The sequence below is a fragment of the Phyllostomus hastatus genome, unplaced genomic scaffold (assembly GCF_019186645.2).
Source record: "Phyllostomus hastatus isolate PE091 unplaced genomic scaffold, TTU_PhHast_1.1 phas_contig_308, whole genome shotgun sequence".
Classification (NCBI taxonomy): domain Eukaryota; kingdom Metazoa; phylum Chordata; class Mammalia; order Chiroptera; family Phyllostomidae; genus Phyllostomus; species Phyllostomus hastatus.
Window position 1 is genome coordinate 1823506 of NW_025333848.1, and position 27620 is coordinate 1851125.

The 27620-nt window shown below is 33.7% G+C and overlaps 1 protein-coding gene across 7 annotated transcripts; it reads right to left on the reverse strand.

Annotated features, from left to right (window-relative positions):
* Positions 1-6254: 6254 nt before the first annotated feature.
* LOC123819385 (NKG2-D type II integral membrane protein) lies at positions 6255-22937 on the reverse strand. 7 transcript variants are annotated; one of them, XM_045839710.1, is made up of 9 exons: positions 22807-22910; positions 20034-20134; positions 19028-19131; positions 17619-17726; positions 15143-15235; positions 14662-14697; positions 13672-13823; positions 13252-13355; positions 6255-6690 (listed from the first exon to the last, which is right to left on the reverse strand). In XM_045839710.1, the coding sequence occupies exons 3-9, from the start codon at positions 19086-19088 to the stop codon at positions 6573-6575; spliced, it is 672 nt and encodes a 223-aa protein (XP_045695666.1). In that variant the 5' UTR covers positions 19089-19131; positions 20034-20134; positions 22807-22910; the 3' UTR covers positions 6255-6572. The 7 variants fall into 7 exon arrangements, with proteins under 7 accessions (XP_045695666.1, XP_045695665.1, XP_045695667.1 ...); XM_045839709.1 differs by having other exon boundaries at positions 22797-22888; XM_045839711.1 differs by having other exon boundaries at positions 19929-20134; positions 22797-22888.
* Between the last annotated feature and the right edge of the window lie 4683 nt (positions 22938-27620).

Below are 27620 nucleotides of genomic sequence, written 5' to 3' on the forward strand. Positions count from 1 at the left end.
GATTTACATCGCAAATGGAAACAACAGGTGAGCAGGGGCTGCAATCCTGATACTAGGCAAACAAGTGCACCTACAGAGAATTAAACACAGGCAAGAAAGACATTATGTCAAAGTCCAATTACTACTATGAAGACTAAATAGGAATCAATCAAGTAAATAACAATGGCTATTTATATAAAATAAAAATGAATGAAGATGCAAGGGGAAACATATAGTAAAACATTAATAAAAGGTGATTTTAGCAGGCCTCTCTCAATACAAGACAGAGAATAGAATAAAAAGAGGTTATGTTATAGATAACCTAAATAAAACAGCCAGCATGCTAGATGCTTTGGATATGAATTGACCAGTACATTGATCATAAAAATATACCTTCTTTTTAAATGCATGTAAAGTATCTACAAACATTACTCAATGTATATATAGATATTTATATATTTAAATATTTACATATAATGTATATATACATATTCATATAAAACTAAAAAAATGAGAAAATATATGAATACACTTTATATGTGTGTATTTATTTATTTATTTTTATTGCTATAGACACTTTTAATTGACTAAAGTACATATATAAGGTCAGTACCTAAATGACCAGCTATTGTTAATATAAGGAGGATGGTTTGTGCGACATTGATGTAATCAGGCAGTGAAGAGGAATGGACTGGATGCACATGTGTGAACAACGATGACTTCACTGTACTAGTCAGTGGGTGTGGTAGATGCCAGGGAGTGAGCATGTGCACTGTGTGGTCATCACATTCATAATGACCGGGCAAGTACAGCAACAAATTTGCATCAAATTTTGCCCTAAGTTTGAACATTCTTTCATACAAACTATTTGGATGATTCAGAAGCCTGCAGCTATGGGCAACTGGTGATTGGCAGCTTTGTCACAACAACACACGTGCTCATGCATCACGTCTTATGCAGAGGTTTTTGGCCAAACATTAAATCACCCAGGTGACTCAGCCCCTTATACTCTAGATTTTGTGTCCCATGATCTGGCTTTTCTTAAAATTAAAATCACCTTTGAAAGGGAAGAGATTTCAGACCACCGATGAGATTCAGGAAAATATAACAGGGCAGCTGATGGTGACCAGGAGAACTGTGTGAGGTCCCAAAGTGCCTATTTTGAAGGGGACTGAGGCATCATTGTCCTGTGTACAATGTTTCTTATATACTTTTCAGTAAATATCTCTATTTTTTTATATTGCATGGCTGGATACTTTCTGAGCAGACTTCTTATACGGTTATGCGCGTGTGTGTGTGTTCTAAAACCAGTGTTCTACTTTGTAGGAAAACTTTCGAGGTATTCCATTAGAGTCAGAAAAATGGCATTGATGATGATTATCTACACTCCTCATTAACCTTGTTTGCTTGTGTTAGCTAATGTAAGTGGGTTAGAAAAGAAAAAACAATAAATAAAAAGATAAAAATAGAATTAAAAGAAAAACTCAGTATTTCCACATGATGTGATAATATATCTAAATAACACGAGGAAATCAGTGACAAACCCAACTCAAATAATAAAAGATTCAGGAAATTAGCAGTTTGTGAAAGTAATATATGAAAATATATGGCATTTATTTACACAAATGAAAGCAATTAGAAGAAAATGGATGAAAAACCTTATTTATGTAATGATAAATAAGATTAAAGTATTTAGGAATAAACACAAAAATAATTCTACCAATACAGAAGGTTCATTCCTGGCTTAAGAAATATGCAAATGCTATTTTCTTTGCCTACTAAGCTTTTCCTACTTGCTTCCCCCATCTAGTTAACTCATTCAACCTTACAAGCTCACCTTAAAGGTAAGACAGATATATTTAATTCCATTAAAAATTTAAATGACGAATGGTGTATAAATCAAAGGAAAAATAATAGATTGTGAAAAATATATCCACATTTATTAGCAAAATTTTTATGCATTGTTGTAGCCAAACAGTTGATAAGAATACAAATCCTCTGATTAGAAAACTAAGAAAAAGCATGAGCAGGCAACTTTTAGTTTTCTTGTAGCATTTCTCTGTTCACAAGTGTATGCTTGACCCTTTTCTTCAGTGCAACCAACTATCTCTGTGTGTAGGAGCTTGAATTCTGCGCAGTTTTCTCAATTTTAAGAGAAATTCACTTATTATAATTGGATAATAATTTTCAAAAAAATTTCAATTTTCAAGGGGTCAAAAGAAAAAAATTGCCAAATTCTAAATATGAAACACTAAAATTCTAAATAATGGAATGACTTCATATAATTGAGGAAATGTAATTATTTTTGAGAAAAAAGTTACATATGAATGTGACTAATGACTTGTGTGTTTGTTAAATTTTTTTTATGTGTCTTTGTTTCACAGAGAATGACGTTTTAAACAGTTGACATTATGGCAGAAGAGTCAGGAAGTTGAGTTGTACTGAAACAAAATTCCCATAAAGATAAATAACATCACTATTCTTGAAATGAAAGAGGCCAAAATGTCATCACCACATTACTTTTGAAGCTGTAGCTACTAGAACATTAATTAATGATAGAATATGATATTTAAATATACATTGCACAGAACTAGAAAGGAGGTTTTGGTGGAAATGGATTACTTTCCTATAGAAAATATCTGTATTTTGTTAAGTCTTAAAATCCACGAATCAGGTGGACCATATTGATCATGATTGCTGATATACCTGGTACCGAAACAGAACTAAAGGTCAGACTAATGAAAGGCCCCAGATCTGGTTATGCGTTTATATGTGAGAGCTCCCTGTGTGGCTGCATCACGGAGCACTTGTGTTTAGAGTCTGTGCTTACTTCTTCATTTCACAAACTGGACAAAGACATTAGCTTCTGTGTATATTGCCTTCTCTTTATATTCTGTGTTGGATTATATAGCTAGGATCCTCAAGAATTGTTATATTCAGACTTTTGTCCAAAGCATTATAATCTCCTTCTTCCCAGGAAACACACATTCTGGAAAGATTCTGGAATCTTCCTCTAAAAAGCAGGTATTTTCAAGATATTAATTTATTTTACTTAATGGTCATTAACTTCCAGTGCTCACTTAGCTGCTTTCAAGAATTAAGTCGAGATAGGAGTAGCAAAAAGGGCAAAAGTGGAGCTGCTCGCATGAGGTCTGGGAGAGGCTGGGAAAGTGCTCTGGCAGAACTGCCTAAGATTAGACAGGCCCAGTGTACAAGACACATTAAGAAGAACCAGGTGACATCAGCCCAGGAAACACACAGCTAGCGATTGAGTAGATGGATCCAACCCAGAGAACCTAAAGCCTCGAGACAGTGTCCGTGTCAAGCAATTGGGGGTCATGAGCAAGGGGTAATAAAACCGACTGCAGACCAGAAACTGAGGCAAGAGCTTGGTCAGGAGCAAGCCTGGGAGCTATGTATGCATTGATCCAAGTGACTATAAAATGCAGGAGCACAGCGCTAAAGCAGTCAGCAAGAAGACAATTTGTCCATTGGCAGGGGAGCCTCGAGGGATAAAAAGCTCCATTAATTTATCTAGAAGAGCTTTAAAAATTTATCTAGAGAGCTTGGATTTAGAGAGCAGCCTTCTATTCAATTGTCCAAATAATTTCCAGGGAAAAATATTCAAGTTTTACATTAAACTTGTTGTCGGTTCATTGCTGTACTCTCAGTCATTTTGAACCCAATGGCCACACAGTACACATGCTCAGTCAGTGGTGTCTACTGTCCCCCCTGACTAGTGCAATGTAGTCATCTATTGTTCATGGATGTGCACTTCAGTCCACTGTCTTTTGCTGCCAGTTTACATAGATGTAGCACCTACCATTCTTGTTACATTAACAATGTTTGGACTTTTTCTGGACAGTTTCATTACTCATTCATCTGTTGATAAACACTTGTTTCCATATCTCAGCTATTGCAAATAAATGTTACAGTGAAAATGGCAGTGCAGATATATTTTTGAGTTAGTGTTTTTGTTTTCTTCTGATAAATATACAGAAGTGGAATTGCTAGATGATCTAGTATTGGGTTGGCCAAAACATCCATTTTGTTTTTTCTATAAAATAAGACACATTTTTCATTTTCTTCAATCACTTTATTGATTTGGATATTTTGAGTATGTAATGATTTAGAAAACATTATTCTTATATTAACATAAACTATATTTGTATTTTTCTTATTACATATAAACAAATGAATCTTCTTAAATATATCAGAATTATTATTATTATTTTTTAGACAACTTTTAAAAAGATTTTATTTATTTATTTTTAGAGAGGGAATGGAGGGAGAAAGAGAGAGAGAGAGAGAAACATCAATGTGTGGTTGCTGGGGGTCATGGCCTGCAACCCAGGCATGTACCCTGACTAGGAATTGAACCTGCAACACTTTGGCAGAATTATTTTTAGTATGACAGATTTTGATAAATATACTCAAATAACAAAATTTCTTTGAGTCTCTCAATAATTTTTAAGTGTTAAAAGGAGTGGGTACACAAATTATTAAAAATTCTCTGATAATAAGTATAGCACTGATTTTCATTTTTAAAATGCTAATATATAGAGGGTATTCAGTTCAACCTAGTTATTTTAAGATAAATTAAAAAAGTTCCATTTTGTCAAGCACACATAGATAATAATCAAGACTAAATGCACTTTTAGCATGCTTCTTTAATTTAGCTTTGAATAAAACAAATGCTCTCATACCAAAATTTAGAAGCTTTTTCTTCATTAAACAAGCCCCTGTCATAAGTTTTTTTTCATTAAATTCCAGATTCCTGAAAACTCTGAGTGAGGCATTTTCTGTCAGCTTTATGGTTGACTAAGTGGAGCAGTGTTATGGAGTTCTTCTATTTTGCTTCTTTAACAGTTGATAGAACAAATATTTTTATTTATATACTAATAAATCTGCTAAAGAAATGTATGTTTCTCTATATTTTAATAATGCATAGTGACTTTTTATAATAGAATTGATATGAAATAAATTTAATTTCAAATGGAAATTGTTTTTTCTTCTGGGATCCAATAAAAAAAGCTGACACTGCCTCTAATCATTGCAAACGTACGAGATGGTCAGTTTTTTATGGTAATTGAAAAGAATGTGGTTATTGTATATGTAAGAAGACAGTAAATGGAGATGGAATAATTCATATGTGGGATATAAAACTGAAAACAACACATGAAAAGACAAGAACAAATAAAACTCATAGATATACACAATGGATAAATTCCTGTAAACATATAATCTCCCCCCAAATCAAGGAGAAACAGTTCATCTGAACAGACTGATGACAACTAATGAAACTGGAGTGGTAACCAAGAAAACGTCTAATGATTCACTTTTTAAGTCCACAAAATACTTCAAAGCTTTAAATAAAGTTGAGTCACTATATGTGGCTTTACATGGAACACAAGTTCTTGGTATTTCTCTGGAGTCTTTTCTCTGTGTCATTATAATAACATATGACCTACAGGGGGCAGAGAATACATGTGAACTGGAGAGAATGAGCTTCTTCACAAATATGGAAAATGAGGGCTTGGAAACGGTTGTAAAGATCAAGAGAACTTAAGCACTGTTCATGACTCTGAAGCGGTCATGGGAGACTCCCCCAGCTGCTGCATGTATGCAAGTATTATTCCAATTGCCAAGGATGCTGTTATCCTAATGATTTGCCCAAATTTCTACTCATTCTACAGACTTTAACTCAGATTCCATTTCTTCCCCAGAAGTCTTGTAAGGCCTCCCTAAACTCAATTCGTATTTCCTTTTTTTTTGTAGCAGTTAGTACCATGTTCTTGTTATAAGAAATAACTCAATTTCTGCAAAATTTCTCATGTACTGTAGAAAATTACTAGTGGCATTTTGAAAAGCTGAGAGTGTTTTTGTTGATTTCTCAACTTTAGAGAAATTTCAAAAATAGCAAATGTAATGAATCCTCATATACTTTTTACCCACCTTTAAGCATATTTAATTTTCAAATGGATTGTGTTTTCAAAAGTTTTAAGACCCTCCTGGCTGGCGTAGCTCAGTGGATTGAGCGCGGGCTGTGGACCAAAGTGTCACAGGTTCGATTCCCAGTCAGGGCACATGCCTGGGGTGCAGGCTATGACCCCCAGCAACCACACATTGATGTTTCTCTCTCTCTCTCTCTCTCTCTCTCTCTCTCTCTCTCATATATATATATATATATATATATATATATATATATATATATATATCTCCCTCCCTTCCCTCTCTAAAAATACATAAATAAAATCTTAAAAAAAAGAAAAGTTTTAAGACCCTTATTAGTTTAATATTTGTGAATAATAACATTATAGTTCAAAATTTAGTTCAACAGTATTATTGACAATTTATTAAATTAAAGAATGAATTTGTTCATCACTCAATAACTTAAAAATTATACAAAACATATTATAGAAGATAAAGTCTTTGTGAGGCTTTGTTTGCAGCTGATTATGGTTTGTGGCATGTCAGATAAAAAATACATCAATATTGGTGGAATTTTCTTCTGGCTGTTTTCTTCATGGTAAACACTCAGAGAATGATGTTTTTGTTTTTCAATCCTTTATATTTTATAAACAATAAAGTATTCACACAATCCTCTGCATGCAGATGTATGTGTTTGGAGTTGAACAGTTTTCTGTGTAACCTTTAAAACTGGAGCCGTAAACCACACAGGTTCCATTCTCCATTTCAACCAATGTTAGTCTAGATTAGAGAGAAGGACAAATCACATTTATGACTTCATTAATGCAGAAGGATAAAAAATGAATAATATTTATTTAAATATACATAGTGAAATAATATTATCTCAGAAGATATAAGGACTATGCTTGGCCTTTCTCAACTTCTAAATTAGCAAAATATGGCTAACTTCAATAATAAAAGTAAAAATGCATTGTATTATAAATCATGTGCATTCTAATATAAATCATAATGTATTCTGTTATAAATCATAAGAAATAATTTACATTTCTTATACATTGGAAATAAGTCAATTTAGAAAGACATATAAAGACTTTATATGCATACACAGAAAATATCTGTACATGTATAATCAAGTGAAATAAAAATTTTAGAAAGTTTTTAAAAATAATTAGGTTAAAAATAAATTCATAATTCTGTTATGTTTTGTGAAAAAATATAATATTCTTCAATTTCATGCAGTTTTACTTGGTAAGAACATTTTTTAAATTAAAAAAGTCCTCCAGTATATACACACATATATGTGTGTGTGTTTAGGCAATTCATGCAGAGTTCATTACGTGTGTATATCTATTTTACTCTATGACCTTGAGTATTTTGTATTTATATGATTAATATAATAAGCAGTGATTTGTTTTCTGTCATGAACAGGCAAGAAAGTTAAGGCTGAGAAAAGACTGATGATGCTCCTTCAATATTAATTTGACACCAAAAATGACCTGATCATCTGGGCCTATGTGTATACATGTGTGTGTGTTTGAGAACTATTCTGCATATACAGAAACAATCAGATAGTATATGAGAAAAAATCAAGAGATTTTTTAGAAACAGCTCTCATTGGCCTGTCTGCACATTAGAACTACATTCTTTCTAATATCATTGTTTTTATGCATTTCTTCAATTTCTGTGTTTGTTTTCCTACACTACTTTCATCATTTTTCTGACAAAGTACTGACTACGTGGAATTTTACTTATTTGTTCTTAACTGTATTTCCAGGTGAAGTGTGAAGATCCTGAAGGAGTTATGTTCTATCCACTCCTGTAGTTGTCTGTGCATACTTTCTGAAAACTAAGTAGCACTCAACCATTATTTATTACAAGCATGAATAGAAATTTAGCATGCTATTGATTTGCTTTCAAAAATGAACTTTTGCACATGCAGAGTAGAGAATGAGATAACGTGATACAAAATCTTATTTGTATTCCTAGAGAATAAACTTTTTTTTCAAAAATGAAATCTCAAGCCATATAGAAACGGGGTCATCTGAATCAATTCTAAGGTGTACAGGGACATATATAGTATCTCAGAAGGTAGACTCTAGGCTGATCTATGGAGCCAATGTCATTAAATGTAATTAAATTCTAGTCACAAAGTATGTTTTTGATCAAAATGGAATTATACATTAATAACAGAATGATCTCTGTGAAATTTCCAAATGTTGGCAACTAACACTTCTGAAAATTTCATGGATCAAAGAAGAGTGCAAAAGGGAATTTAGAAACTATTTTCAGCCCTGGCTGGTGTGGCTCAGTGGACTGAGCTCCAGCCTGCAAACCAAAGGGTCACCAGTTTGATTTCCAGTTGGGCACATGCCTGGGTTTCAGGCTAGGTCCCCAGTAGGGGGTGTGCCAGAAGCAGCCACACTATTTTGAACTGAATTAAAATATATAGCTCATAATATGTGAGGATGTTGCTGAAGCATCTGACATATTAATACCATGAGTGCTTCAATTAGAAAAAAAAGAAAGGTTTCTTGTTAATGTACTAGTTTTTACCATAAGAAACTAGAGAAAATTTCCTCAGAAAACTAAAAATGGAACTGCCTTTTGACCCAGCAATTCTACTGCTGGTATTATACTGTAATAACACTGAAACACCAATTCAAAAGAACCTATGCACCCCAATGTTCATAGCAGCACAATTTAAAATAGCCAAGTGCTGGAAACACTTAAAGTGCCCATGGTACATTTACATGATGGAATATTACGCAGCAGAAAGAAAGAAGAAGCTCCTACCCTTCTCAATAGCATGGATGGAACTGGAAAGCATTATGTTAAGTGAAATAAGCCAGGTGGTAAAATACAAATACCATGTGATCTCACTTATAATGGGAAATTAATAAACAAAACAAATAAGCAGGTAAAATATAACCAGACACAGTAAAACTAAGAACAAATTGACAGTAACCAGAGAGAAAGTGGGGGGCGGGTTATGGGGGGAAAAGGGAAAGGGTTTTCAAGAACATGTATAAAGGACACAGGGACAAAACCAAAGGGGGGTAGGGTCAAGGGAGGGAAGTGGGGATGGCTGGGGTGGGGAGCAGTGTTGGGGGAAAATGGAGACAACTGTACATGAATGGCAATTAAAAAAGGAACTAGAGAAAGATGAATTAACCCTCAGTGAAAATATAGTAAAGAACACAGCCAAAATTGATGAAATAGAAAATTGATGAATGGTGAATAAGTGCAGAAAAAATGCTGAAATCATTAGTCATTAAGAATATGCAAATTCAAACCACAAGAGATACCACTAAACACACAAGAATGGCTAAATTTAAGAGATTGATGGTAACACGTATTGAGCAAGATGTTGAGCAACTGGAAATCTCATGCACTGCTAGTGGGATAGCAAATTGCATAATCCTTTGGATAATAGTTTGGGAGACTCTTAGAAAGTTAAACAAATACTTATTATATGATCCATCTATTTCAACTTCTTAGTATTTTTTTTTAAATGTGTTAATATTCTCTATTTCTTGTGATTTTTTTTAAAGATTTTATTTATTTATTTTTAGGGAGGGAAGGGAGGGAGGGAGAGAGAGAGAGAGAGAGAGAGAGAGAGAGAGAGAGAGAGAGAGAGACATCAATGTACGGTTGCTGGGGGTTATGGACTGCAACCCAGGAATGTACCCTGGCTGGGAATCGAACCTGGGACACTTTGGTTCCCAGCCCGCGCTCAATCCACTGAGCTACGCCAGCCAGGGCTTCAACTTCTTAGTATTTATGTTAGAAAAAGGAGAGCCTATGTTCATTCAAAGTGTTGCACACATATATTCACAACAAGTAGCTTTTAAAAAATCATTTTTATTTTTCAATTACAGTTGACATACACTATTATATTAGTTTCAGCTGTGCACCCCAGTGAGTAGACTTATAGAACTTACTAAATGAATCTTGATAAATCTCGTACCCTTCTGACGTCATACATAGTTATTAGAATATTATTGACTATATTCCCTATGCTGCATTTTACATCCCCATGACTATTCTGTGACAATGAAATTGCACTTCTTAATCCTTCCACCATCTTCACCCATGCCTCCTAAACCCCCTCTCATCTGGTAACTCTCAAAGTGTTCTATGTACCTACAAGCCTATTTCTGTTTGGCTTTTTTTAAATTTTTTTAGATTCAATTGTTGATAGATATGTATTTATTGACATTTTATTGTTCATTTTCTAAATCAATTTTTAAAAGAAGACCTTTATTATTTCATGTAATACTGGTGTGGTGGTGATGAACTGCTGTAGCTTTTCTTTCTCTGGGAAGCTCCTTATTTCTTCTTTGATTTTAATGATAGCTGTGCTAGGTAGAGTAATCTTGGTTGTAGGTCATTGTTTTCATCACTTTGAATATTTTTTGCCAATCCCTTTTGGCCTGCAAAGTTGCTTTTGAGAAATCTTCTGACAGTTTTATGGGAGCTTTCCTGTAGGTAATTAACTGCTTTTTTTTACTTGCTGCTTTTAAGATTTTTCTCTTTAACAATTGGCAATTTAATTATGATATAATTATGATGTGTCATGGTGAGAGCCTCTTTGGGTTTATCTTGTTTGGGACTCTCTGTGCTTCCTGAACTTGTATGTCTGTTTCCTTCACCAGTTTAAAGGAAGTTTTCTGCCATTATTTTTTCAAATAGGTTTTCAGTTTTTGCTCTCTCTCTCTCTCTTTTTTTTCCAGAAGAACCATGATGCAAATATTGGTATACTTGAAGTTGCCCAAGAGGCTCCTTACACTATCTTCATTGTTTTTGATTATTTTTTATTTTTGCTGTTCTGATTGTTTTTTTCCTTCCTTACATTCCAAATCACTGATTTGATTCTCAGGTTCATCTAAACTACTATTGATTTCTTTGTAACTTAACCTTCATTTCAGTTAGTGTATCCTTTATTTCTGGTTCTTTTTTTATGGTTTCTACGCATTTTTTCATTCTCCTGAAAATTACTTCAGTGTCCTTATAACCATTGTTTTGAACCTTGTACCTGGTAGTTTGCTTGCCTCAAGTCCATTTAGTTTCCTTTTTGAGGATTTTTCTCCCATTCTTTTTGGTGACCTGTTCTCCTGTCTCTGCATTTTGGCTGTTTCCTATATGTTTGTTTCTCTGTATTAAGTTATAGCTGCTATGTGTCCTTTACTTGGTAGAGTGACACTGTGTAGTAGTCTTCCCATAGAGCTTAGAGGTGCAGCCTCCCCAGTCACCCAGCATGGGTGCTCCAAGTGCACCCATTCATGGGCTGTGTGCACTGTGTTTTTGTAGTTCAGACTTGATTGCTACGGGCATCAGTGGAAGGGATCAAACTCCAGGCCTATCAGCTAAGAGGATGGGCTGTGACTACAGCAGAGGAATTGTTGTGCTGGAGTCAATCCTACAGAGCAGGACTTGCTTCAGAGGTGCTTATATGCTCATCAAGTTTGCCCTTGAGTGTGTGGCTTTGGTAGTAGTATGAATGTAATGCCATGAGACCAACTGTCCATGTGTGCACTGGCTTTGGGGTCCCCCAGAAGGTGCAAGGTCAGCTACCACCTGTGCCCTGCCTGGAGCCATCTGCATGAGCTACAGAGGGATCTGCAAATGGCTGATATATGTGCTGGGCTTGAAGGGAATCAGGGAAGTCCATACTTTGTACCAAAGCCAGCTGCTACTAGTACCAGCATTAGAGACACTTGGCAAGAGTTATGGGTTATGCTGAGGCCAGATGCTGCTTGTTTTAGAATTTTTGCAAAGTCCCTGAGGGATTTTAGAAAAGTCAGAAGCATGAGCCAAGACAGGCCAATCATATGGAAAAGCCACTGGAAACAGCTTTGGTGGGTGCGCAAGTTTGTTGGAGAGGAGTCTCAGGGAACCACTAGGGCAGGGCAAACATCATGAGCCAGGTTGATGAAGACTCAGATATGGCGCCTGACTACTGGCTCTGTCAGGAGAGGCCTCAGCATGGAAATGAAGGCCTCTGTCAGCACTTCTGTCTGGGAGAAAGCTGCCACCCCATGCCCTACTTATGTCAGGCAATTCAATTCTTCTCTCTATGTATCTGGTACTTTTCAAACTACTGACCTAGCTCTGGAATTCAGAGGGAGTGGGTCAGAATAAGTCTTTGCATGGGTCATTTAAGAGCAAAGCCTGGGAATCCAGCAGTCCTCTGTCTCACTCAGCTGTAAGCTCCGCTGGCTTTTACAGCTGGAAGTTTAGGGGACTTCTCTTTCTGTTACTGGAAACTTGGGCCAGAGTGTCCTGGTGTGGGTCTGGAACCCCTAGCTCCTCAGCTGTGATATCTCTCCTGATTTTTATCTGAAACTCATAGGTGTGGGATCAGCCCATTCCGTATTCTGCCCCTCTTACCAGTCTTGATGTACCTTCTTTAAATCCCTAATAGTATGACTTTCATTCAGACAGACTTCAGTGGTTCTGACTAATGGTTGTTCTATAGTTTAGTTGTAATTTTGATTTTGTTGTTGGAGCATATGAGTTCCACGTTTACTTACACTACTATCTTGACCAGAAGACCTCTGAAATGGCTTTATTTTTAATAATCCAAAACTGGGAACTACCCAAATATCCATCAATACATGAAAGAATAAACATACTGAACAATACCTATAAATGGGAAAGCTCTCAGGCATAAAAAGAAATAAGGTCTTTAAACATGCTATGAGGTGGCTAATCTAAAAATAATATACTACATTTAAAAAGACATAAAAACAGTACATACTGCAGAACTCCATTTATGTTTTTCTGTAATTACAAGCTAATCTATAGTGACAGAAAGCACATTATTGACTGGAGACAGAAAGAATTAGGTAGGAAGGACATGGAGGAATTATAAAGTGGAAAGAGAATGTTTTGCAACAGATAAATATGCTAATTATGCTGACAGTATTAATGTTTTTTTTATTAATCCATTAGTCAAAATTTATCACAATTGAACACTTCAAAAATGTGCACTTTATTGGATGCCAATTATATCTCAACAACTCTGGTAATAATGTCATAAAAGAATAAATGTGACACTTAATCTCTCTGCTTTAGACTCCTCATCAGTACCACAAGCATGGTATTAGACTAGTCTTGCACAGTTCTTAGCACATAGAAATCAATAATGGAACTCGATATTAGGGGTACATGCTCCTCTGCTCCACATGGTACTGAATCTAGTCCCTCAGAGTTTTTGGTTGACTCTATTATCATATGGGAATGTCCTGGCACTGTGTGAAGGAAAATGTGATAGTTATGTGATCATAGGAATAGCTTAGAGACAAATTCACAAGGAGACACCTCTTGGTAGAGACTTACTGACTGGGAGAGAAAATGGAGCCATCTTCCCACTGCCAGGATCCATTTGCTGGATTTTGTACGAGTCCCATCCAATGGTAGGACTTCACCAGTTTGAGGAAATCCTGTTTGAAATCACAAACAAAGTCAGTTCTCAGAATTTTACTACAGACAAAACCATAATCATTTCATCATTTTCCCAAAACTTTGCAAAATGCATTCTGTCCTCTGGCATAATTCTAACTTAAACAACACACATGTAATTCCTACAGTTTTTGTCTTTTCTTATTTTTACTGCTTTGTTATTTTTTAATGCAGAAGAATTTTGGGTGGATATGTCTTAGCCTGGTGTCTCTAAGTGATATTTCAGGTTCATATTCCAGAGAATTTCCAAATATGTTAGGACTAAACATAGGAAGATGAATTAAAACAATACTTAACCTGCTCTTCTTTGCTATATATCTTCAGGAGACTGGAATTGTGAGACATACAAGAAGCTTGGCTCTGAAGCCAGTTTTTTCTCTCACTAAAAAATTGGTAGCAGTTGTTTCTATGACATACCCAGTTTTGAGGACACGGGCCACAGTAAGTTTCTAGAAAGGAACAATATATTATTAATTCTCCATATGTCTGATATTATACTGTGTGAATATTATAGTAGATTTTTTCTAGACAGGCTAAATATCTTTTTTTAAAAGCTTTTATTTATTTATTTTTAGAGAGAGAGGAAAGGAAAGAGAAAGAGAGGGAGAGAAACATCAACATGTGGTTGCCTCTTGCACACCCCCTACTGGCCCGAAACCCAGGCAATGTGCCCTCATGGGGAATCAAACTGGTGACCCTTTGGTTTGCAAGCTAGCACTCAATCCCTTGAGCCACACCAGCCAAGGATAAATACCTTTTTGTTTTAACTTAAAAATGCCAAATATTAAGCCATTGTGGTCATACCTAATGACCTAATTCTACATATTTATAATAGATAGATATGCCAAAACTACGTTCTCTACTTTTTACAAGTCTCCCTTACTGTAAAGAATAAAATAAAATTTAAAAACTTATGGTGAATTGTGGACATGAATTATTTTCCTATATGTTTTATTTTTAAATTAAATTTATTAGAGTGACATTGGTTAATAAGATTATATAAATTTCAAATGTACATTCCTATGATACATGATTTGTCTTATACACTTTTTTGGTATCAGCATTGATACCTGCTTAACTCCATATCTACAGACCCATGCAATTTGTGCTTCGAGGAAGAGAGAGTGGAGACTGGAAGAGATTAACCAAAGTACATATATGCATATACGCATAGCCCATAGACACAGTGCAGCTTGGGGGAGGGCTGATGGAGGGGAGTCAAAGCAGGGGAATATTTGTAATAGTTTTAACATTTAAAAAATGCAATAATAATGTCAGAAAACTTACCATTCAAAAAAACCGGAGCTGCTTGATTGAATAATGCTATTAAAATAATCATAATCGTTAGAAGGTTTTGTGTTGCTGTAACATAGTCCAAGCAAAAATAAAAATAGTTGACAATTTTCTAGACTAATTGCTAAAGTGTAAAGAAGCTTTTGTCTTAAAAAAAGATTTTATTTATTTATTTTTAGAAAGGAAGGAAGGGAGGGAGAAAGGGAGGGAGAGAAACATCAAGGTGTGGTTGCCTCTCATGCATCCCCTACTGGGAACCTGTCCTGCAACCCAGGCATGTGCCCTGACTGGGAATCCAACTGGTGACCCTTTGGTTCACAGGCCAGCACTCAATCCACTGATGACACCAGCCAAGGCTAAAGTATAAAGAAACTTTTGATATTGCTAGTTTATGTTTCTGTGCATCTGAATGTTAATCAAAGTAATACATTGCAATTGTTAGATCAACAGTGTGATCCACTCCATTGTCACTTACAGTTTACAATTATGGCGCTGCATATCATCACCATCACAATGAAACGGATCCCCATAGCTAGAGCAATGGACCGGGCAACAACAAATGGAGATGCTGTCAAAGAAAAAAGAGTGAGAGAAATGAGAGAAAGATGAAAGCATTCTGGAATTCTTATGTTTAATACAAATGTTAGAGCAATTTTTATGTGGGGGTGATAACAGTGCTTTTCCTCAATTATTTTTCTCAGAACAGGTAAAATAAGTTCTTTGCAAATGATGTTAAATAAGACTATAAAAATGTAATGTTACTTCTTAATCCCTTCTACAAGTTCCCCAGTTCACCCCTAGAATAAATCATAATTACCATTTTTTTAAATTTCCATGCAGATAAAATAATAAACACAAACAGTTCCTCTTAACCCTGTCTTAAAAATAAATTGAACACTATATAAAATATTCTGTAATATTTTTTACTTAAGAAAATATTCTAGTGATTTTTCTCTTAATGTCTTGTAAAGTTGTCAAACTTTTATAACTAGCTGCTTGAGTTGTATTTCAACGCTGTATGGACAAAATCTCATTATTAACAGATTTTTATTTTTTTCCCAATGTATATTTAAATTGTTTCTTAGTTTTTGCTATTAATGTAATAATATAAATAACATCTTATACACACATGTTCATATTTTTTAGTACCTTTCTAGGAGAAATTCTCAAAAAGGCAAATAGTGAGTTGAAGAGTGTTTGCTTTTAAAATTTTTGCAATTGAAATTTTTAGTGCAAAGAGGCTATACCAACTTACATATTTCCAAATATAAACTCAAAAGGCTTCTTGCTTACACTTTTCTCATCATTAAATACATTCACTTTTTAAATGTATAAATCCGATAACCGATGTTATTTTTTAAATTGTAAATTTTTTATAAATAAATAACAGAAGATTAAACATCTTTTGTTATGGTTGTCATGTTTTTATTTATTTCTTTGAGACTTCTCTTATTTTTATTAAGTAACTGGTTTTATTCTCACTTTTTTGGTTGAGAATGTTAGTATTCTTGCCCTATGTTTTGCAAAACTCATCTCAGACATCATTTTTCTTTTAACGTTATGATACTTTGAGGGTTCTGCAATGGATAATGGTTGACTTGCTCAAATCATTATGCTTTTTTGATATGCATAAACTGCTTTCACTATTCTGAGTTTATAAAATAAAGTATACCAGTGTTCCATCATAACTTACACAGTTGCCTTTCTTATTTTGGTCTGCTTGGTATTTGTGTGTGACTGTATGTTTATGTGTGTGTAATAAATGAGGTAGGAACTCAAATTCATAAAATTTTTGTATTTTCCAAATTGTCACTGATTTTCCTAACATGATATGCCAAATAAATCATTGTTCTCATTTGTATGAAATACTACCTTTAGCATATAGTATATTCTTATGTGTGTTTGCATTTATTCTTATATTCATCAGTTTTCCTATTCAAACTATATGTAAAATATCTTTACTTTTATAACATGCTTATGTACTTACCGTGCCCATGATAGTTCTTTTTCTGTTATTTACATCTTATGTTCATTAGTACAACTTTAAAGTAATACATTTATTTCCAGTATTCTTAATTAAAAAGTTTATTTCTGATTTTTAGTCTTATAAATATGGCATTTTCCTTTCATCACATTTTTCTTGTCTTTCTGGTTTTTTAGACAGTTGATTTTTACATCTTATTTTCAATCAGGTCCACACAGCAGATTTCCATATTATTTTTTAGTTTATGGGGTGAGGCTTTTAGGGTTTAAAATATTTTAAGTCATATATTTTTGCTAGTCACATTAGTTTCACCATTTTACTCTCGTTTCCGATCATTTCTTTCCCCTTGGTTTTGCACATTGGCTAGTACCAATAAAACAGCCAATATTAATTAATAATAATGAGAAGAAAGATTCTGGCCTTTTCTTTTTAACTACAATGAATGTAGTGTAAGCACTTATCAAGAAGCACAACGACAGCTTTGGAACATATATTTTAAAGTCAGTTTTTATATTTTACAGGCTTTGAAAATTAAGTTCTTTTAAATTAAGAATTCTTATTGATTTTTTATCCAAAACCTTGTCAGCGAATCCTCTTCACTGCACAGTAGCCTTTCTGTGAATCACAGTCCAGTCACTGCTGCTGTGCTGTTTAAAGACATGCCACTGACGGTGTTGTGTATTTCTCTTCTCTTCTGTTTATTCGCCCCTCCTGACAGCTTGCTGTTCAGTGAGCCCTTAGAAACGGCAGTCTCGGTTGTCGTTGCTATGATAATCTTACCTCCTTTAGGGCATGAAAAGCTCATCAATTCAACAATTTCTTCTCACTTTGCACATATTCCAGGGACATCAAACTTAATCTCACTTCTGCTTCTCTCATGTCGGCAAAATTAAACTGAATGTTTATCCCTGATGATCTCAGAGTTTCCGATTTCACCTGAAGATGGCGAATGGAATGTAGTACTTACGGTTTCCCCCAGATGTGTTTGTGATCAATGTGGATCTTTTCTTTTGTCCTGGTACAGAAGTAGAACGATTTCCAAGTTTAAGTTTGTAATTGTGTGATTCACTCATCTCTGGAGAAACACAAATCAAGCCAACATGAGTCATGACTTTTTTGCTTCTGTGATTTTCAACTTTAAGCTTTAACTTGCCATTTCTACCCTTTTTCTTTTAAATTATATCACCGAGTTAATTTTGTTTTATGTTATTTCATTACTATACTTTTTATACTTTGTAGTATAAATAAAATTATATTTATTCTGTAGCAAAATATCTTAGCAAAATCTTATTTTTGCTAAGTTAATTCTAACCACATAATTAAAACTAACAATAAAATAAAGACATTGTATAGTGAAAAGATAAAGCCTTAAGGAATTAGATGTGTTTAAGTTACAGAGCCACATTTACTAACTTAATAACTGCAGAAATTTCACACACAAAAAAGAAAAAAAGTCAGAAAAATGAACAAAAGATATCAATTCTATGTGGTATGGTTATTCTTAAAAGTGAAATAAAATAATATGCACTTAGTATCAACAACATCAGTCATATAGTAAACACTTAGTAAGGGCTAGTGTGTCTGATTTTCTTCATAGTTAACGACACACAAAGAATAAAATAGCACAGTCTATAACTTAAAGAAAAAGAGAAAAAATCTTCTAAACAAAACAAGTAAAAAATCATTTGGCTTTCTCTGTGAAACTGTAAAAATATTAAATATGTAAAAGCCTCTTATAACTGAAGTACTAATGGTAATTACCTGTTATACCTAAAATTAAACATTGTATATACAATATATAATTTAATTATTAAATATATGAAGAGGGTAGATATTAGGTTATGAATGAAGAAATTGAATTTTAGAAGTGACTAATAAAGTATTCCTTATTTAAAATAATGCTGCCACTAAGTTATTTATAATATCTTAGTTAAGAAACTCTTTCACATATATGTGATTTTATATGAATATCATAGAAATCCACTAAGATAAATGTCACCTGTTTTATATCTCTAGTTCACATAAACATAAAAAGTTAGGTACAGAAATGCTGTGGGTTACTTCTGATCTCAAAACTAGAGACTGATAAAAGTTTGATTTAAATTCAGTTCTTCTAGCTACAAATTCTGATGCTGTCACTGCCTCAGTCTGCCTCAAACTGGGAGAGTTTACTTTAGGTAGTTAAGAAAGTAAAAGAAGGATAAACTTTCAAGTTTTTAAAGACTTGATTTAAATATAACATTAGCATAATGTGATATGTTTATAAAATGAACATAAGTCAATCAAATTAAATCACTTTTTTATATTCGTATCAAATTCTGAGTATATTGAAATTATACATAGGCCAAACTAGACATTTATGTGGAAAGTACTTACCCATGTTGTGATGAGCCCACCGATCTCGGACCAACCCCATCATATAATTATGACTTTTCATGTATCACAGAAATGAATCTGAAGTCTTCAATTTATAAAGGTTCCTGATTAAAATAAAATCACTCATTTTTTCCTTTTCTTTTTTTTGCGGTGAAATGATATACTTTGATTGGAAAATGAGAATACAAAAAAATTTCCTCCAGGAATATATTTTAAAAGGAATGAATGAAAAGCATAATTTATATAAATTCAGATAAATTAATTTCTTAAATTTGACTTGGTTAGAAAACTAAATAAGTATAATGAGTTTTTAAATTTGCCTACATCAGGATACTTAATGGAAAACAGTTTTTCATCACTGATATTGAGTGAAAACACACAGTCTTCTATTTATAGTTGTTTATTTAATTTAGTGATAATTAGTTTCAGCATATCCTTAGCAAAAATAATCTTCTATTTGTGTAGTAACATCATACAATGTGTAGCAGAGCTCTCAGAAAAATAGCTATTTAATAAATATGCATAGTGCTTAGGTTTTAAAATAAAATCTGTTTCAAATTTAAACATGATAGTTGAAAGCAACAGATATAATTTGTTTTATTATGGTAATAAAGTTGTGTATTACACAAAGTAAGTGCCTTGCATAAAAGCACAAAATTCATAAAAGTGAGAATTCAAATTGAAATTCAATTTTTTATTCCCAAATGTAAAGATTCATTCTTGTAGTTTTGTTTAGAGACAAGACTTCATTTTATAGCAACATCATAACTTCTGATTCTTTAATAAGTTTATCCTAATCATTTTTCATTGGATAAAGTCAGAAAGAGTACACTTCAGAAGTAATAAGCATCCCTTGCTTTCAGTAATTCTATTCACACACTCAAGAAACAATTAGAATTACCTTGTTGTGTAAATAGTTTTAGAAACTTTCTTGAGGTCAAACCTCAAGGATTCTTCATTTCTTGAATAATAGTTTTTAGAAACACATAAACACAGAGAGACACACCTGATCAGAGAAGTAATGTCCTGTTTCGTGTGAAAAATTTAGGCATGTCTTGAGCTTGCAATTTAAAACTGAGACAAGAAACATCCAATCAATTTCAACCTCTGAGAAAAATATGAGAAATGTTATTCTAATCTCATTTTCCTTTTGAAAGAAACAGCATAAGCCACAGTACTTCCTTCTGCCTTTTAACTACACCGAACATTTTGCTAAGTGGCAAAATAAACGTTAGGTCCTAACATCATCTTATGACTTAAAAATGATGAATTCAGTGTTAAAGTGTGGACCAGAGTTTCAAGAAATAAATAGTGAAATATATAATCTCTTTCTAAATCAAAAGTAAAAACGTTTAGCAAAACCCCATCCCCATATTCTTATTGACTGACATTGAGCCCCTGCCTGGTGATTGGTGGTTGTCTTTGTCATTTACTAGGTGGGTGCTAATAGTATTAAGACCTGGAGACATTTAATACTCTTATTATATAAAAGTTCTTCTATGTGCTCTTCAGGAGCATCCTGGGAAAAGAACCTGTAGGACAATGGTTTTGAATGGCACTATACAGGTCAGTATAACACTTCAAAGGGATTGTTTCTTAGAGAGGTGTTGTCAGAACAACATGATTAGCAATAAATGAGTAACAAAACAAAAAATTGTTGTAAGTACTGTGTGAAAAATGAGGAGAAAAATCAAATAAACTTTTAAATCATCCTGTGCACCTGCTACTATAAGGTTGAGTGGCATCAAGTAAGGTGTATCATGTAGGTTGAAACATAGAGAAATATTTTATGTTTATGAAAATGCATATATATGCACACATATACAATCTTTTAATTACAAAAAATAAAGTACTAAATAAAAATTGCATGATAAGCCATGATATGCTCAGCTTAAAAAATGATAAAATTATGGCCAATATTATTTCATGTTTTAGATATGTGGGTGTCTCAGATCAATCTATAATCTCAAATAGGATCCTTTTTTCCTTTTTTCTTGTGGATACCAATTAATATATTACTCCCCCTTTATTATCAAAACCATACCACCAAATTTTGTCAGAAGAACAACATAATCAACCAATGTCTTAATGTTCTGATTTCTAGCTACTCACAATTTTTGTTATATTAAAAAATGACAAAGTATCTGTTACAGCCAAAGGAGCCTTAAGGTATATAAGGGATAAATGTAACAGATAGGATAATGGACAGAAATTGGGCATTAGGTAAAAATTAAGAAGGTCTGAACATAATGCATTCTTTATTTAACAACAGTGTATCAATATCAGTTCACTCTCTGACAAATGTGCCACTTACAAAACTGTTGTTACATAACTGTTAGCAATAAGGGGAGCTGCACATACGGGGTGTGGGAACTCTCTGTGCCACCTTTCCAATTTGTTGTAATTAAGAAATTATTCAGAAGTAGTTTATTTATAAAATAAGTGGTTGGAGCTTCTTTTGTATGTTACTGTAAAAATAATGAAATAAATACACATAAGTTACTTTGAAGAATAAAACAAAGAAAACTCTAGAGCAGCAGTGTCCTACCATGGCCACACATGCAGCCCAGGATGGCTATGGATGTGGCTCAAAACAAAATCATAAATTTACTTAAAACCTTTTTTGGCTCATCTGTTTTTGCTAGTGTCTGTGTATTTAATATGTTGCCCATGACAACTCTTCTTCCTCTACACGGCCCTGAGATGCTAAAAGGTTGAACACCCCTGCTAGAAGGAAACAGCTGAAAAAGCAGTCACTCACACTAACTCTCACTAAAAATGTGCACATGAAAACAAAACTTAAATCAGTAAATCCACACTTCATTTAATCAATGAGATATTTTAGGCTATAATCTTCAGCCAATAAAACAGGCACTATATTTACTACGTATGATATGAGTGAGATAAAATTTACACAGGCACAAGTTGCTTTGGCAAAGTTTGATAAAGCTAGAACAATTTTTATGAGATCATTAAGTTATTCAAATTTTTTTCATGTGAATAACATGAAAGCCAAATCATAGTCACAGGAGATATATAATGAATTTTCAAAAAAGAGATCATTATAACTAGTATAAACTCTTCTAAACAGTGAGGGGGGAAACAGAATAGTTCCTATTTCTTTCACTAAACCTAGAATTACCTTGATACCCATTTTATTTAAAATTTTTTGAGTATATAAAATTTTAGCTTTATTCATAATGAAAAAATAATGTAATAGACTGGGGGAAAGCTTGTATCAAGTTTATCTAAGGGCTAATAACTGTGATACTTGCAGAGTTCTCTCAGACTTAATGAGGAAAAATATCAAGATTTAGCACATATATCGACAGAGAATTTAAGTAGACGAGTAATAAATAGCATTAGTGTTATTGGTGGAAGGTCAGTTGGAGCCAGCTGAGTTTGCCCCGTCAGCTAAGATTGCGACCGGGTAAGTTCTTACACTGAGAGCCTTCGAAGCCAGCAAGATAACTGGATAGAAGAAAAAGCCCCATCTGGCCTTGGTTCCCAGACTGTGGGTGAGAACTGGGGGAAGCAGGCACATGTGCCATAGAAGTCAAATGGTGGCGGGGGGGGCGGGTGATGGACCAAAGAGGTTTGTCAGTCTCGCCTGAAGAATAAAGAATTGAAGGAGAGGCAGACCCACCAGCAACATGCAAAAGTTTGGGAAGTTTATTGGTCATTTTGAAAAAGCACAGGGCCCATCACACATACAAGCTAATATAATCCCAGGCGAACAAAGAAACACCCTCTTTCCCTTCCTCATGACCTGGACTCACGTGGTGCAGGCTGCTCTCTCATGTGGCCCATGGCCTCTGGGCAGGAATCTCTCTCTCTCTCTGTGGTTGACCTTGTGCTGCCTTCACCCATGCATGCACATGCCCTTTACTGGGAGCACCCAGCCGCTGCATGGTCCACGCCCACGGCCGTGCAGGCGCCACAGGAAGCTCTAGGAAGGAGCCGGAAATGAACTGCAGCGGGGAATAAGCTATGCTACATGGATGGGCCCTATGACTGCTGAGTAGTTGCCTTTAGTTTTCAAAACACTCTGCTCTAAATTGGAGCAGGAACTTTAAATACTGCCTTTTTCTTGGATTTGTGTAGGAGATGACCTTTGAGACTGGGAGTCATTCATTTTCCCAGATCACATAGCACCTGAATAAAACCTCTTTCCTTTTTCACCAGCATCTGCCTCACAGTTTTTTTTTTTCATTTTATTTTTGTTCAAGTACAGTTTTCTGCCTTTTCCCCCTCTCTGATCTATATAAACATCATTCTTTTTCTTCGAGTAGATTTTACTTTATTTTAAAATTAAAGTTACTGGAGTGATATTAGTTAATGAGATTATATAGTTTTCAAGTGTACAGTTCTATGATACGTGATCAGTATATTGCACTTTGTGCCCATCTCTCGAAGTCAAATAAACTTCCATCACCATATATTTGACCCCCTTCATACTTTGTTACCCCTGCCCCTCATTCCCTCTGGTAATCACCATACTATTTTCCAGGCCTATGAGTTTCAGTTTTATGTCCCACATATAAGTGAAATTATATGTTTATTAGCCTTTTCTGTCTGACTTATTTGCTTTGCATAATATTTTAAGGTCCATTCATGTTGTCCCAAATGGTTGTATTGAATCTTTCCTTATGACTGAGTAGTATTCTATTATATATATGTACAACATCTTCTTTACCTAGTCATCCATTGAAGGGAACTTTGGTTGTTACCTTGTTTTGTGAGCCATGATAAATGCTGGAAATGGCAACATCATTCTTAACTTCAAGATATTAATGGTATTTTAGAAAATCCTGAAGGCAAAGTGATCACTAATACTACTTCTCTTCAACATCATTGTGGAGATTCTTTAGCACATTTAAGACGACCACAAGAAATTAAAGGCATAGGAACTTAAATTCTTTTGCTGATGATATGTTCCTCTACATAAATAATAAAAAACAATTTAATGGTTATTTAATAGAAATAATATCAGTGTAATTAATGTAGTATTAATTTTCAAGCACTATTATATTGAAGGTCAATAATAAATAGAAACAAATTTTATATTATTAACAACTACAATAGAAACACTGTAAAGTAATGATGAGCAACAGATGTAATTTATTCTATTTTGTAAATGAAGTTGTGGATCACATAAGGTAAGTGCCTTGCATAAGAGCACAAAACTCATAAGGGTGAACATTTTACTTGAGTTTCTGTTTTTAATTTCCACATGTAAAGATCATTCTTCTAACTTAGTTAACATCTATGTGGAACTCATTATGTAATTTTATAAAAGTATTTTAAAAATAATTAAATTTTGATAGGACTACTGATGCTAATAACAGTTCAATGATCCTAAAATATTTTAGGGAGACAAATCAATTCCAAATAATAGAGCAAGCTTTGTTGTGAACCTTACAAAGCATAACCCTAAACGTTCATTAAACTGCAAGGAGCCAAGAGTAGACTATGACTACTGAAGAAAAAGAAAAGGTGGAGGCCTTGTCCAGCTAGGCATTAAGAACTTGCTAAAACTTTGTTAATTAAGACCAAGTGATATGAGAATACACAGAAATTAACAAATTGAAAAAGAGAAAATATACAGACATGAGAAAGTCACATGCATGCATGAAAATAATGTATGAGGTAGCATTGCAGATAAAGTAGAAAATAAGACACTATTAAATACTTAGAGCTGGGAAATTTTTTGTACCAACATAAAAAATAAAAACAGACCTATACATACACACATCATATGCAGAAATATTAGAAACCCCAATACACACCCTTGGTGTGCATAAAAACTAAGTAAATAAATGAGAGTCAATACCACTTAAAAAAACTGGTTTAGTAGACATATTATTGATATCCATTTACTCAAACATTGAGTAAATATTCATTTACTCAAACATTTACTCAAAAGATAATAAAATGCTATACAATCTAAGGAAAAGTAAAGGTAAACTCAAAATTTTAATATATACTAAGAAAGGAAATAAAGACAATTTTGTGTGGTAGTTTCTTTCAACTTGGATGATACACAAGTTTATTGTTAATATTTATTGTTTATAAATATTTTTAGTGACTACCAATTGCTAGGTACTTTTCTAGGCCTTGAGAATGTCAAAGTAAACAATTCAGACAAAAGATCATTCATTGACACATATGTAGACATACATATATGCCTTTATGTTTGTGTGCATATATATGTATGTTCATATACAGGAAAATCTCTCTGTATATTTTTAATTTACATGATACACAGCATACTTGATTTCATCAAATTTATAATAGCATGTGCACAGGGTGATTTAGAAATTTAATTTTCTTGTTTTTTTACACAGTACTTACAACCAACCATATATATACTTAAAACCAACCAAAAGTTTAACATTTATATAAAACTTTTGATTCAGAAAGAGATTATGTTATTTTAACACTTATTTCTCAAAACCCTAGGATGATTTTCATCATTGAATTAATCATTTTAAAGCCATGAGATGATATTAGGACTTAACATTTATTTCATTAATTAGCAAAAAGTTCTGTATACTGAAAGGACAGAAGGAAGTCCTGCAATTCGTGCTGTTTTTTTTTTCCAGAGGAAAATGAGATTAGATTAATGTTTCTTATATTTATATTGGGGGTCAAAATTGATTGAACATTTTTCATTTCAGTTTTAAATTGGGAACTCAAGACATGCCTAAATTTTTTACAAGAAGTAGGATATTCCCTTTCTGATCAGAAGTATGTCTCTCTGTGTATTTGTGTTTCTAACAATTATTATTCAAGAAATGAGGAATTCTTGAAGTTTGAACCTCAAGAAAGTTTCTGAAAATATTACACAACAAGATAAATTTCATTTTTCTTGAGTGGTTGAATAGAATATGTGAAAGCAAGGATGCTTATTATGAAGTGCACTCTTTCTTACTTTATTCAGTTATGGATAAAATAAATGTATCAAAATCAAAGGTTAGTTATATTTTATTGAGGCATAATTGACATATAACATCATATTAGTTTGAGCTTTACAAAAAGTGAATCTATATTTGTATGTATTGGAAATGATCATCACAATAATTATAATTAATACCCAGCTTTAAGGATTTTGAGGGAGGCATATTTTGAGTCCAGGATGTTGAGTTAAAAAAATTAAAAAGGAGGGGCAGAATTCAAAATAAATGTTACTTGTATAAATAAATACTTGTATAAAGAAATTTAATTTCATTCTCATTGGGGAGCATATACTCACTCTGCATCTGTCATAATGTAATACTGATTGAGGATTTGCTGAACATTAGTGATGCTTCAGTGATATTTGAAATTGCAAAAAATGACATGACATTCCTCTCTGAAAACATATTTTCTAATAAAGACAATAAAACCAACAACATTAATTTATGTGGAAAAAATAATGTGACTACAAAAATACACATATGAGCCTCATGTGTAAGTATTTTCTGATCTCTTCTACCACTGGAGAAAGTTATGATGTTTTGCAAAGAGCCTGGGTCAAGACATTTGAGAACAACCACCAACACCTCAGTGAAATATTTAGAAATTATGTTTCTTAAGTGAGAATTCCACCAAGACCTAACCAACGGACCTTTTATAGCAAATAAGATAGGGGTTAACTTACATGGCTGAGCATGTGTTAAGTCCTTCCTGTGTACCTACCACAAGGGGAGAAGATGCGGAGACCACACTGCAACTTGTGGTGAAAAACAGTCTTGGCAGGATGCTTACTTCAAGTTGTGATACGAAACCATGTGGTTAGAAGTGTTTACCGGAGAGTTGTCTGGAAATAAAATCTTAAGATGGGTGGTTATGACAAAATTAAAGTGTTGTAGCCTAGACTATTCTGTAAATGTGTTTGAATTAATAAAAGATGTGTCAAAAGACAAATTCTAAAATTCATATGAGCAATGAAGTAAATCAAAAGCTCTGAAAGAGAGAGAGCTGAGTCTGGATATGTATGAGCAGACTGAAGCTGAAGTGACATAGTGAGCAATATAACAGTAAAAAAATCTGCACACATACTATAAGAAATATGTGTTTAGGACCTATTTAGTCAGAACCTAAAATATTGATTCAGAACATCCAGCTAAGTATGATGGACTGGGTGAGGCACATACAGTGCCAACTACAGTAGCGAAACAGGGTGAACACGTGGCCGAGATCCCGTTAACCTTGACTGTGTACCTTGTTGGGACAGGAGGAAGAGCAGGCCACCATCTTGGCTGCTAGCTAATATTGCCAGGCACAATTTCATGAGCTGGTAATGGAGAAATAATTTTTTGGCCCCATCTCAGATGATCTTTCGATAATTCTGAAAATAGCAGTTCCATTGAGGAGTCATTTCTTTCACAAAGAAATGTCTTCATTATATCAACACAGCCCATGCTGGAAGCCTGTATTTTTTTTTTGTTTTTAAATATCAATCTCTATCATGTAATGGAACAGAAAAGTTTTTCCCCTATGGTGTTTTCTTAGAATTTGTAAAGAATCAGTCATATAAATAGCACATTTTTTCAAAAGTGCTCTGAGGTAAATCACATGCATGACTTACTAATCAGATGACTTCAAATTT